Source organism: Carcharodon carcharias, chromosome 2, assembly GCF_017639515.1.
Source record: "Carcharodon carcharias isolate sCarCar2 chromosome 2, sCarCar2.pri, whole genome shotgun sequence".
Classification (NCBI taxonomy): Eukaryota; Metazoa; Chordata; class Chondrichthyes; order Lamniformes; family Lamnidae; genus Carcharodon; species Carcharodon carcharias.
The window spans coordinates 231100888-231114532 of NC_054468.1; the positions used below are offsets into that span (position 1 = coordinate 231100888).

Genomic DNA, 13645 nt, shown 5'->3' on the forward strand with positions numbered 1-13645 from the left:
AACTTCTAGAAACAGTACTTTGTTTCACTCCCGTTTAATTCCACACATTAGATTGATTCACACAATAAACTCATTGTGCTTGGACAGAACTTCTTTCGTATTTTAAAAGCAAAATACTTTGCTTTGAAATAAAAACAGAAAGTGGTGAAAAATCTCAAGCAGGTCTGGCAGCATCTGTGGAGAGAGAGAGAGAGAGAGAGAGAAACAGATCTAACGTTTCAAATCCAATATGGTTCTACTTCAGAACTACTGTTGATTTTGTCCCAGGTTAACTTTGCTAAAGCTTTCCCACCACCAAATTTAAACTTACAAGACACATGCCTGCCTTACTGACTGCACTTTCTCCAGTTACTGCCACTCTAAATTGAACCAGGCTTATGGCCTGTACTATGCACACAAAGGAGCTACTGACAGAGAGATTTTGTCTTTCCTATTCCCCCAGCCCCTCCCCAAATCTCGGAATCATTATATGGTTACAGCACAGCCTGTTGTGTTTGTCTTGGCGCTCCAGAGCGACTCAGCTAGTCCAACCTCCCTGCCGATTCCCTGAAACGCTGCACTTTTTTCTGATCAAATAATTATCCAACACCCTTTCGAAAGCCAGGATTGAGCCTGCCTCCGACATGTTCCCCCCCTCCACCCCACAACCCACTCCCCAACCAAAGGTCGTTCCTAGGTTGCAGTGCAATGTGAAGCCCTCTGGATAGCACGTCCAGGTGGACCATTCTCATGGGGTAGCTGAACTCTCCCCCTGCTGGCCCCCTGGCCAAGGGCTGCTAGATGGAAAGCACAATCAGAAACTCTTGACTGACCTCCTACCCGTCCCTGGCTCTGCAAGCTCTGGTTAAGGTGTGCCAACTCAGGAGGTGAAGAGTCAGTACCGCTCAGCTCTGTCAGGCCAGGCAAGTTCAAGTTTTGTTTCATCATGTAATAATTAGCATTTTTTAAATTTTGTTATTCCCAACCACCCAGTGAATAAAACCTAGAGCAGGAAAATCGTAAAAACTAGGAAAGCAGCATATTTCAGCTGGACCTAGCGCACGTGTCATGGAAACGGAAAGTTCAAGGTGATGCATTACTTGCAGTGCCAACACAGGAGATGAAATAAAACCAGGGGCTGAGTTTTGAGGTCGTCAGGGCGGGTGCAGCGGGCAGGCCTGAGAGCGGCCAGGAAGCGGCCTGTCACCCGCAATCAGCCCCTGGCCGCAATTTCATGCTGGCTGGCCAATTAAACAGCCAGCCAGCCAGCCAGCCGGCGTGGAAGGCGTGCTGAAAGGCTCAGTGCTGTCAGGGTAGGGGCGGGAGGAGGGCAAGCACCGAAGTCAGCGCGGGCGCGCGGCGAGCACGCAATGAAAGCTCCCTGAAGGCAGAGAGCTGCCTCGAGGAGCTGGATAATCTAAAGCCATCCAATAAAGATTTTAAAATGCAGAACCAGAAACGTCCACACATTGGACTCACTAACCTAAACATACAGATTATAAGAAGTTCTGCACAAACATTTCTGGTTTTTTTTTAAAAAGAAAAATTAATGTCAAAAACCTCATCCTGCCCTTGGGTGAGACTTCCTCAAAAATCCAAAGGCTGCCTGGCCAATTCGCCTGCCCGCCAACCGTAACGTTGGACGGACAGTGAAAAATCCAGCTTCATTAATACATTAATGGCCTTAATAGGCCTCTTAATTGTTGGCGGGCGCGCTGCCGGCACCTGCTCTCGCCCACCGACCAAAATACCACCCAGGTGAGTGATAACGTCGGGATGCTTGCTCAACGTCATCGCGCACTTTCTACGCTCGGGCGTGTGGGGCGCATGCCCGTACACCGAGTGAAAAATCCTGCCCTATGTGTAAAAGTGCAGGAGGATGTGACATGTGCAGCACAGATGTTGGTATTTACCTACCTGAAGGTTGGTAGACAAGTTTGTATCCAAGTACAGGCGATGGAGCGGGATCCCAGGTCACACGGAATCGAGTGTACCACTCGTCAGAGACGCGTAGATTGCGAGGTTCCAACAGACCCACTGAGGGGGATAAAGGAGACACATTAAAAACCAAGCAGAAACCCTTGAAATATTTCACAGATAAAGTCAGAAAGTGGCTGAGATTTGTCTCCTGCTCTGCTGTTTGACTTTGATTGGCCTTGGTATCCAAGTAGGTCTGTTGGCAAAGATTCAAAAACAGGAAAGAGGAAGGTACCTCAATAGAAAAATAACAAATACTCTCAAAACAACGTACAAGCTGGGGGTCTCCTACAAACCTCCCAAACTTAGAGTTACCACACATTGAATCATAGAAGGAGACCATTCGGCCCATTGTGCCTGTGCTGGCTCTTGGCAATATCAATCCAATCAGTCTCTCTCCCTCTGCACTTTCCCCTATAGCCCTGGAAATTTCTTCTTTTCAGTTATTTATCCAATTTGTTTTGAAAGTTACTATTGAATTGGCTGCCACGCCCTTTCAGGCAGTGCATTCCAAATCACAACAACTCGCTGTGTGAAAATTATTCTCCTCATCTCCCCTCTGCTTGTTTTGCCAGTTAGTTTAAATCTCTGTCCTCTGGTTACAAAATTATATGGATGGAAAGATACACACAAGTCCACACACATAATGGGATAATTTACACACATGTCCACACACACAACTTAAATGTCAGATGATAGTCTAAAACAGCTGATTTTGAATTGAGCAAACATTAAACCCCATGCTTGATTTTCCTTTTCACAGATTTCAACATAAACAAAAATAACCTTAATTTATATTGCACATTTAACATAAAACGACCCAAGTGCTTAATCATTTACCTCCATGTCTTTTAGTCGATTTACCTAATCAACCTTAGCCAGCTCTCCCCTCATACCTATGTAATTGGTTTTGTTTAAATTTAGGATTCTTTTTTGTGATTGGAGTATGTTTCTTTCAAACTTAATATGGAATTCAATTGTATTGTGATCACTATTTCCCAGTGGATCCCTTGCTATGACATTATTAATTTATCATGCCTCATTGTGCAATACCAGATCTAAAATAGCTTTATCCCTAGTTGTTTTCACAACTTATTGCTCCAGGAAACTGTCAGAAAAGCATTGTATGAACTCATCTTCCAGATCACTCTTGCCAATTTGATTGCTTCAAGGCTATATTAGAATTAAAGTCCCCTATGACTATTACATTGCCTTTGTTACAAGTTCCAATAATTGCCTGTTTAATCCAATGGTATAATTACTGTTAGGGGTTCTATAAATTACTCCCACCAGTGTTTTATGGCCCTTGCTATTCCTAACCTCCATCCATACTGATTCTACTTCCTGATTTTCTAAGCCAAGATCCTTTCTCACCAATGTCCTTAAGTCATCCTTTATTATCAGGGCTATCCCTCCTCCTTTCCACTCTGCTTGTCTTTTAGAAATGTTGTGTACCCTGGAATATTTATTTCTCAACCTTGGATACCTTGTAACCACGGGCAGGATTTTACGTATCAGCGAGCGGTGGTGGGGCCCGGTGGCCAATACGTAAAATGACGCGCGGTGACATCGGGTGGAACTCCCGACGTCACCACGCTCCACTTAAATTTTCAGGAAGGTGGGGACGCAGCGAAATCAACCTATTGAGGCTATTGACAGAGGCAATTAAGTAAATAAAGGGGCTGCCCGTCCAACCTTAAGGTTGGTGGGCAGGCCAGGAGCCCGGGCACGAATTAGAAAAAGCATCAAACCTCATCCACAGGCGGGATGAGGTTTCATGCTTCATGCAGGTTTTAAAAAGTTTTAATAAAGTTTTTGTGAAAATTATGGACATGTCCCAACTTATGTGACATTGTCACAAGAGGGGACATGTTAGGGAAATTTTATTTTTCTATTTTTAGGTCTTTAACATTTTGAGCCCATCTCCCTAAGGCTGCACTTAGCCTCAGGGAGATGAGTGCGCTCTTTCATGCGCATGCGTGAAAGAGAGCATTCTTGATTTTGGGATTCCCTCCCCCACCCGCACAGGGAGTGCATAGTGCCTTAATTGGCTCGCCCACGTAAAATGCACCATGCAACCAATCGGGGGCACCGATCGGAAGCGTGCCTGTGCCCTTCAACTTCGCCCCCGACGAGGATAAAATTCAGCCCCATGTCTCTGTATTGGCAATTAGACCTAAACCATTTATCTCTATTGTACCAGTAGTTCGTCTCTCTTATTGTAGATGCTCTGTGCATTCACATAAAGTGACTTCATTTTTTTTTACTACTATTCTCTGAATGGACCTTACTCTCTGATGCACTATTACCGTTAAACACTCTGTCCCTCCCTGCCTCACTCAGCTTGCTTTAACCACGTTGAGATACTTTTATATTGCCTCGACTTCCATCTTTGGATTTATAAATCTCCCTTTGCCTGAATCCTCTTTCCCCTCTGTTAGTTTCAAGCCATTTTTCACCACTCTGACCATATTTTCTGGTGCACTCTTATATTTGTACACTCTGTCCCTTCCTGTCACACTCGGGTTACAATCACATATATCATCACCCCGCCCTATTGCTTTGTCCTTTCACTTTAAGTTTACAATCTCCACTCACATGAATCCTCTCTCATGCTATTTACTTTAAAGCTCTCTCCTAGTTATATAACTTGTCAGGACACAGAAATCCGACAGAAGCTGAGTTTAAAGACAGTACCACCTACAGTAGGGCACTGGGCATGTCAACCTAGATTATGGGCACACATTTTAGGATTGGAATTTGAACCCACAAACTCTCAAACTCAGAGGTGAGAGTGTTACCCACTGAGCCATGGCTGGCACCCTTAGTGAATTATAATGTACAGAAGTCACCGAACAACCAATCACCCAGCCTGCTCTTCTCAACATTCCAGCATTAAATCAATCTTCAAGATTGGAGGATAGCAGCCAATTCTTGATTTATTTTTTGGCTGGATTTTGAAACAGGATTCATAATAGATGTTGGCTATAAAATAGTGGAAATAAGCTTGGGAGCCCTGGGTTAATGAAGAGTCACTGTATCCAGTTAGCTGATCTCAGCTGAGACAGCGTTTGGAGACATTGCAATTAGCCTCAATGTCCACAGGCTAAGAAGGGTGGGGGGGTGGGGGGTGGTGGGGAGCGGGGAATGGTAGTGTAGTGTAATGTCTACTGGACTAGTAACCCAGAGGCCCATATGAATCATTTATACTAGAACGGGAGTTTAAATTCCCAAAGCAGTTTGAGAGTTCAAATTAATTTTATAAAGGAATCTGGAATCATTGCCATGATTAGCTGGATTACTATAAAAACCCAACAGGTTCACTAATGCTCTTTGGGGAGGAAAACCTGCCATGCTGGGCTGACTCCAATCCCACACCAACATAGTTAACTCTTAACTGCTGTCTGAAGTGGCCTAGCAAGCCACTCAGTTGTATCAAACTGCTACAAAGAATTAACACATTTGTGAGAATACCATCACTATGCAGACGGCAGCAGTTCAAGCAGGTCCACCAGGGAGCAAGGGATGGGCAATAAATGCTGGCCTTGCCAGCAAAGCCCACATTCAGGTAAAATGTGTCTGTATCCACCTTGGGTAAGGGCAATGTGGAGGGAGTCTTCCTGGGTGGCCTTGGAAACGCTGGCCCCTCAACTGTCAACTAAAAATATAGGCTGATCGCTCAATTGTCTCAGTGTCATCTGTGGGAATTTCTGTGAGAAAAGTAATACTGACACATTCCCCTGTCTAGCAATAGTGACTACACCCATAAAGGTTCAAAATGTGTATGAAATGCTTTGAAAATGCAAGTCTTTTCTTTTTCCCTGGAGCAAGAATTCAGGAGATAAAACGGCGAGAGTTCGGCAGATAAAACAGCGAGAGTTCAGGTGATAAAACTACGAAAGTTCAGGAGATAAAACAGTGAGAGTTCAGGAGATAAAACAGCGAGAGTTCAGGGGAAGATAAAACAGCGAGAGGTCGAGGGAAATTAAACAGTGAGAATTCAGGAGAGATGAAACAGCGAGAGTTCAGGGGGAGCTGAGACAGGGGGAGTTCAGAGGGAGATAAAACAGCGAGAGTTCAGGGGGAGATAAGACAGCGAGAGTTCAGGGGGAGATAAGACAGCGAGAGTTCTGGGGGAGATAAGACAGCAGGAGTTCAGGAGATAAAACAGCGCGAGTTCAGGGGGAGATAAAACAGCGAGAGTTCAGGGGGAGATAAAACAGCGAGAGTTCGAGGGAGATAAAACAGCGAGAGTTCGAGGGAGATAAAACAGCGAGAATTCAGGAGAGATAAAACAGCGAGAATTCAGGAGAGATAAAACAGCGAGAATTCAGGAGAGATAAAACAGCGAGAGTTCAGGGGGAGATAAGACAGCGAGAGTTCAGGGGGAGATAAAACAGCGAGAGTTCAGGGGGAGATAAAACAGCGAGAGTTCAGGGGGAGATAAAACAGCGAGAGTTCAGGGGGAGATAAAACAGCGAGAGCTCAGGAGGTAAAACAGCGAGAGTTCAGGAGGTAAAACAGCGAGAGTTCAGGAGGTAAAACAGCGAGAGTTCAGGAGGTAAAACAGCGAGAGTTCAGGAGGTAAAACAGCGAGAGTTCAGGAGGTAAAACAGCGAGAGTTCAGGAGGTAAAACAGCGAGAGTTCAGGAGGTAAAACAGCGAGAGTTCAGGAGGTAAAACAGCGAGAGTTCAGGAGGTAAAACAGCGAGAGTTCAGGAGGTAAAACAGCGAGAGTTCAGGAGGTAAAACAGCGAGAGTTCAGGAGGTAAAACAGCGAGAGTTCAGGAGGTAAAACAGCGAGAGTTCAGGAGGTAAAACAGCGAGAGTTCAGGAGGTAAAACAGCGAGAGTTCAGGAGGTAAAACAGCGAGAGTTCAGGAGGTAAAACAGCGAGAGTTCAGGAGGTAAAACAGCGAGAGTTCAGGAGGTAAAACAGCGAGAGTTCAGGAGGTAAAACAGCGAGAGTTCAGGAGGTAAAACAGCGAGAGTTCAGGAGGTAAAACAGCGAGAGTTCAGGAGGTAAAACAGCGAGAGTTCAGGAGGTAAAACAGCGAGAGTTCAGGAGGTAAAACAGCGAGAGTTCAGGAGGTAAAACAGCGAGAGTTCAGGAGGTAAAACAGCGAGAGTTCAGGAGGTAAAACAGCGAGAGTTCAGGAGGTAAAACAGCGAGAGTTCAGGAGGTAAAACAGCGAGAGTTCAGGAGGTAAAACAGCGAGAGTTCAGGAGGTAAAACAGCGAGAGTTCAGGAGGTAAAACAGCGCGAGTTCAGGAGGTAAAACAGCGAGAGTTCAGGAGGTAAAACAGCGAGAGTTCAGGAGGTAAAACAGCGAGAGTTCAGGAGGTAAAACAGCGAGAGTTCAGGAGGTAAAACAGCGAGAGTTCAGGAGGTAAAACAGCGAGAGTTCAGGAGGTAAAACAGCGAGAGTTCAGGAGGTAAAACAGCAAGAGTTCAGGTGAGAAAACAACAAGAGTTCAGGTGAGAAAACAACAAGAGTTCAGGTGAGAAAACAACAAGAGTTCAGGTGAGAAAACAACGAGAACTCAGGAGTTTTTGAAGAGGTAACAGAGATGGTTGATGAGGGCAAGGCCGTTGATGTGGTGTATATGGACTTCCAAAAGACGTTCGATGAAGTGCCACACAACAGACTTGTGAGGAAAGTTATGAGTCATGGAAGAAAAGGGACAGTAGCAATTGGCTAAGGGATAGGAAACAGAGTAGTGGTTAATGGGTATTTTGCAGGCTGGAAGAAGGTTTGTAGTGGAGTTCCCCAGGGGTTGGTATTGGGACACTTGCTTTTCCTGGTGTGCAGGGGACAATTTCAAAGTTTGCGGATGACACAAAACTTGGGAGAATTGTAAACTGTGAGGATGACAATGTAGAACTTCAAAAGGGCATTAACACATTGGTGGAGTGGGCAGATAGCTGGTAGGTGAAGCTCAACGTGGAGAAGTGTGAGACGATACACCTTGGTACAAAGGACATGGAGAGACAGTATAAAATAAAGGATATTATTCTAAAGGGTGTGCAGGAGCAGAGAGACCTGGGTGTATATGTACATAAGTCACTAAAGGTGGCAGGAGAGGTAGAGAGAGCTGTTTCTAAAGCATACAGTATTCAAGGTTTCATTAATAGGGGCATAGAGCACAAGAGCAGGAAGGTTATGATGAGCTTAAAAAAGACATTGGTTAGACCTCATCTGAAGTATTTTGTACAGTTCTGGGTGCAGCACTATAGGAAGGATGTGAACGCATTGGAGAGAGTGCAGAAGAGGTTTACGAAAACGGTTCCAGGGATGAGACACTTCAGTTATGAGGAACAATTGGAGAAATTGGGACTGTTTTCCTTGGAGAGGAGAAGGCTAAGAGGAAACTGGATAGAAGTTTTCAAAATCATGAGGGGTCCTGACAAAGTAGATAGGGAGAAACTGTTCCCCCTTGTAAATGGATCGAGAACCAGAGGGCACAGTTTTAAAGAGTTTTGCAAAAGAAGCAAGTGAGAGGTGAGAAAAAACTTTTTCACACAGTGAGTGGTTCGAGTTTGGAATGCACTGCCTGGAAGTGTGGTGGAGGCAGGTTCAATTGAGGCATTCAAGAAGGCATTGGATGATTATCTAAATAGAAACAATGTGCAGGTTTAAGGGGAAAAGGCAGGAGATTGGCGCTAAGTTAAAATGCTCAGAAAGCCGGTGCAGACACGATGGGCCGAATGGCCTCCTTCTACAATTCTGTGATTCTGTGATACATGAGAAGGCCAATTATTGCAATATCCTGTATATGTATGTGATTAGCTGTCAACTCTGCAAACATCTTTAAAATGGAATACCAGAAAATAACAATACTGGTCCGAAATGGTCTTGTATACCTTAAAATGGAACACCAGTAAAAACTGGGAAATAAGAGTACTGGCCCAAACTATTTTTGCCTTGAATCAAATGGTTGCTCGGCAATACATGTGGTGGCAAATACAATACAGTGGATAAACAAGCAAATTAACCGGTACATATTCTATTCATTCTCAGGATGTGGGCGTTGCTAGCAAGGTCAGCTTTTAATGTCTATTCCTAGTTGCCCTGAGCTTCCTGGGCCACTTCAGAGGGTAGTTAGGAGACAACCACATGTGTAGGCCTGGCACCACATACAGACCCAGGCCAGGTAAGTACAGCAGGTTTCCTTCCCCAAAGGGAACGAGCTCCGGTTTTATACAACAAACCAACAGCTTTATAGACACTTTTGCCGATATCAGCTATTTTGCCCAGAATTTTTTTTTTTTTAAAACTGCATTTAATTTCACAAACTGCCATAATGGGATTTAAATTCTGGAATATTATTATCGTAGGCCTCTGGAATGTTAGCCCAGTAACACAACCTTTAAACCCTACCATACCTACATTGCTGTAATAAAGTCACTATCAACATTGAGGAATTGTCTATCATAACAGTAAATAAAGAGAAATTGTTTCCACTGACAGGAGGGTTGGTTACCAGGGGACACAAATTTAATGTAATTAGTGAATGAACCAGAGTGTTTTTTTTTTCAAAGTTACAAGGTATTTTTGACAGACCAAACAATGAAAAACTGTTTCCTCTAACGTGGGTCAGTAACCAGAGCTCAAAGACATAAAATAATTGATAAAATAATAACTAAAGAAATTTTTCTCACACACAAGATTTTTAAAATCTGGAACTCGCTACCTGAAAGGATGGTGGAATCCGATTCCTTAGGAACTTTCAGAAGGCAATTGGACACGCACAGGACTAATTTATAGGGTTATAGGGAAACAGCTAAGCAACTAAACCAAATAGCTCTTTCAAAGAGCTGGCAGGAGCACAGTGTTTCGAATATCCTCCTTCTGTGCTGTATCATTCTATGAACTATGATTCCTCATCTGTGGCGATGAGGAGATTTTTTTAACTCAGCGAGTAGCTGTGATCTGGAATGCGCTGCTTGACAGGGTGGTGGAAGTGGATTCAATATTAGCATTCAAAAGGGAATTCGATAAGTACTTGAAAAGGAAAGATTTGCTGGGCTATGGGGAAAGAGAGCGGGGTACTGGATCTAATTGGATAGCTCTTCCAATGAACAAGCACAGGTACCATGGGCCAAATGGCCTACGCTATGACTAAACACATATGAATCCTGTAGCAGAAGGAATGAACAGTGGAAAGCCAAGCAATGGTGCCAGTGTGGTATTGTATCATCTAATGATTGACACATGGGAAATTTTTCCCCCATTGGGTGGAAGGGGGGTTGGGGGAGCGGGCACGTGTGCCTCCGATCGGTGCCCCCAATCGGGGGGACGCAGCCATTTTATGTCCCAATTAAGGCCCGCCCAGCGTGACGTCCGCCAGGAAGCGCTACACATTCCCTTTGCAGGCATATTTGACCTGAGTATTTGCCATAGATTAGTGGTAACCTCTGCATCAGAAGGTTGTGAGTTGAAGCCCACTCTGGAAAGTTGAGAGTGTAATCTAGGCTGGATCTCCCATACAGTACTGAGAGGAGTCCTGTGCTGGGTGAAGTGCTGACTTTTGGATGGGTGTTGAACAAGGCCTTGTCTGCCCTTTCAGGAGGGCATGTAGCGGGACAGGTAGATAAGGTGTTTAAGGCAGCATATGCGATACTTGCCTTTATTAGCCGAGGAGAAGAATATAAGAGCGGGGAAATTATGCTGGAACTAGATAAAACGCTGGTTAGGCCACGGCTAGAATATTGCGTGCAGTTCTGGAATCTGCATTATAGGAAGAATGTGATTGCACTAGAGAGAGTGCAGGGGAGATTTACCAGGATGTTGCCTGGGCTGGGGAGTTTTAGTTATGAGGAGAGACTGGATAGACTGGAGTTATTTTCCCTGGAGCAGAGAAGATTGAGGGGGGGCATGATTGAGGTGTATAAGATTATGAGGGGCATAGATAGGGTAGACAGGAAGAAACTTTTCCCCTTGGTGGAGGGATCAACAACCAGGAGCACAGATTTAAGGTAAGGGGCAGGAGGTTTAGAGGGGATGTGAGGAAGAATTTTTTCACCCAGAGGGTGGTGGGAATCTGGAACTCACTGCCTGAAAGGGTGGTAGAGGCAGAAACCCTCATAACATTTAAGAAGTATTTGGATGTGCACTTGGGATGCCATGGCTTACAAGGTTATGGGCCAAGCGCTGGCAAATGGGATTAGAATAGTTAGGTACTTGTTTGACCAGCGCAGACTTAATGGGCCAAAGGGTCTTTTTCTGTGCTGTTGACCTCTATGACTTATCCAAAATCACTAAAAAACAAATTACATTATCTCATTCCTGTTGGTGGGATGTTGCTATGCACAAAATGACTGCTTCCTCCCTAAGTTGGCTGTTTCCCTACATCACACCGGTGACTTTTGATGTATTTCATTGGTTGTAAAGGTTTGGGACATGTTGAGGTTGTTAAAAGTGCTACATAAATGCATTTTTTGTTGGCAAGCATTCATTAAACGTGAATCTAGTGTGTTACAGTGCAGGTATCTCTTTAGAAGACCGAATCATATGTTGTGGCACTGCTTAAAATTTAGCACCGCCTGCAGTGATGGAGAGCCAGCAGCAGTTATACTGCCAGTTCTCAGAGCGGAACATGAGGATGTACACTGGTCCCTTTTTTTTAAAAAAAAAGAACCAACAAACACCTGACAGAATGGAAAAAACACACAGCAATGAAGAAAGGACAATCACCTGTCTTCCCATCTCCAGTCAGCTGCCCTCCATCTCCATCCTCATACATGGCCACCACACTAATCCTGTAGGGAGTGTCGGCTGTGAGGGGTTGCAGAATGACATTGTTCCGTCTTCCAGGAACAAACGTCTGAAAACAAAAAGAGTTCCTTGAAGGAAACGAGCGCCAATGCAAGAAAGACTTTTGGGGAGGGATGGGGCAGAGGAAGGAAATCAAGTAGCATAATTTCAAATATCAGAATCTTGAGGCAGATTACAGAATGTACTTACAAACTCCTCAATTGGGTCTCCAACAGTCGGAGCATATATAATCTTGTACTGCTGTACAGGACCCTCAGCATGGTCCCAGCCCACACTCAAGCTGTTGGTTGTCGCATCGTATACCCTCATGTTCCTTGGTCCACTACGAGTTACTGTGCAGGTAAAAAAAAAAAGTCAATTGTCATTGTACGTGCAAAAGAAAAATTGCTTTTGTGTGGGGAAAAGCACAGAAACAGGCCATTCAGCCCAAATAGTCCATACTGATATTTATGCTCCAAACGAACCTCCTCACACCCCTCTTCATCTCACTCTATCACCAGATCCTTCTATCCCTTTCTCCCTCATATGCTTATCTAGCTTTCCCTTACATGCATCTATTCTATTCCCCTCAACCACTTCTTGTGACAGTAAGTTTCACTTCTAACCACTCTCTGGGTAAAGAAATTTCTTCTGAATTTCCTCACTGGATTTAGTAGTGACCATCTTATATTTATAATTGTTTTGATGTCACCACATGTCTATCCTCTCAAATCCTTTCATAATTTTAAAGGCCTCTATCAGGTCACTCCTTAACCTCAGACAGGGTAAACAGCCCCAGCCTATTCCGCCTTTCCTGATAGTTGTTCTCAGGGGTGGACATGCACGCACACACACACAAACACATATGCCCACAAACCAACATCCACACACCCCCCCTCCCCCCGACACACACACAGGCACAAACACCTACACCCCAATATCCACACACACACCCCCACACTGTCATACCGAACATGGGCATGTGTGTATATGCACACACGTACCCAGAGGTCCACACAAGCACACACATGTATGTGCTCACACACATACACAGTCCTGTATTAATAGGAACTTAACCTACATGTTTGGCCATCAGCGGTGCGCTGATCACCTTCCCCATCTGCATACATCGCCACCACACTGACGGAATACTTTGTGTCTGGCTGCAGGCGTTCCAGGAGCACATTGTTGGCATTTCCTGGCACCAACGTCTGGGCGACAAATAACAGTTCCAAATCAGCATATTCACAATCATTAAAAGGAGCAGAGCCCAGAAACCACAGCAAACATTCTTACTAAAGAGAATTAACAACCAAGCAAAAGGACGCATCCATCGTATTTACCACAGCTCCAACAGCTGAAGAGAAAAATTAATCACACAGTTGCCTTTTTTTTTGATACATTATCGCAAATCATGCTTACCCGGTCTCAGCTAAGTTAATCAGCCAGATGTGTTTATTAATCTACTAGTGTTGTCTGGATGACGGTGACTTACATATTGAGTGGGTCGGTTTCCAGTCAGAGGTGCATAGACCACCCTGTACTGCTGCACAGGCCCCGGTGCACTAGTCCAGCGAACATTCAGACTGTTTGGCGACGGATTGTAAACTTGAACATTTCCAGGTGCCCCTCGGATTACTGAGCACAGAAACGCACAGACAAAAAAGATCGAATTATATTCTTGATATAGACAAGGATTGACAGATATAGAGCACCAGGTTTAAGATCTAAACCACCACCCACCGTCAACACTCACACCACCCCCACTCCCAGCCATCTATATCCTCCGAATAAAGCACTTTGTGCAATGTTGATCAGTGCTTTGGCCAAGACACAGAGGGGAGACCAACCATCTCCAGATCATCACTGTGTTTCCAACTACCAATGCTGTGCTTCCACGAGTCAATGAGATCACAGAGGCATGGAGGGATA

At 44.6% G+C, this 13645-nt stretch overlaps 1 protein-coding gene across 2 annotated transcripts in view; it reads right to left on the minus strand.

Moving 5' to 3' along the window:
- Positions 1-13645, minus strand: part of LOC121289991 (collagen alpha-1(XII) chain-like) — a 278622-nt gene that overhangs the window by 135402 nt on the left and 129575 nt on the right. For both annotated transcript variants that reach the window (XM_041210101.1, XM_041210090.1), the window contains 5 exons: positions 13209-13351; positions 12795-12924; positions 11924-12066; positions 11654-11783; positions 1897-2016 (listed from right to left, as the gene is read on the minus strand). In XM_041210101.1, the coding sequence (XP_041066035.1) occupies positions 1897-2016; positions 11654-11783; positions 11924-12066; positions 12795-12924; positions 13209-13351 (666 nt within the window). The remainder of the gene's footprint in view (positions 1-1896; positions 2017-11653; positions 11784-11923; positions 12067-12794; positions 12925-13208; positions 13352-13645) is intronic.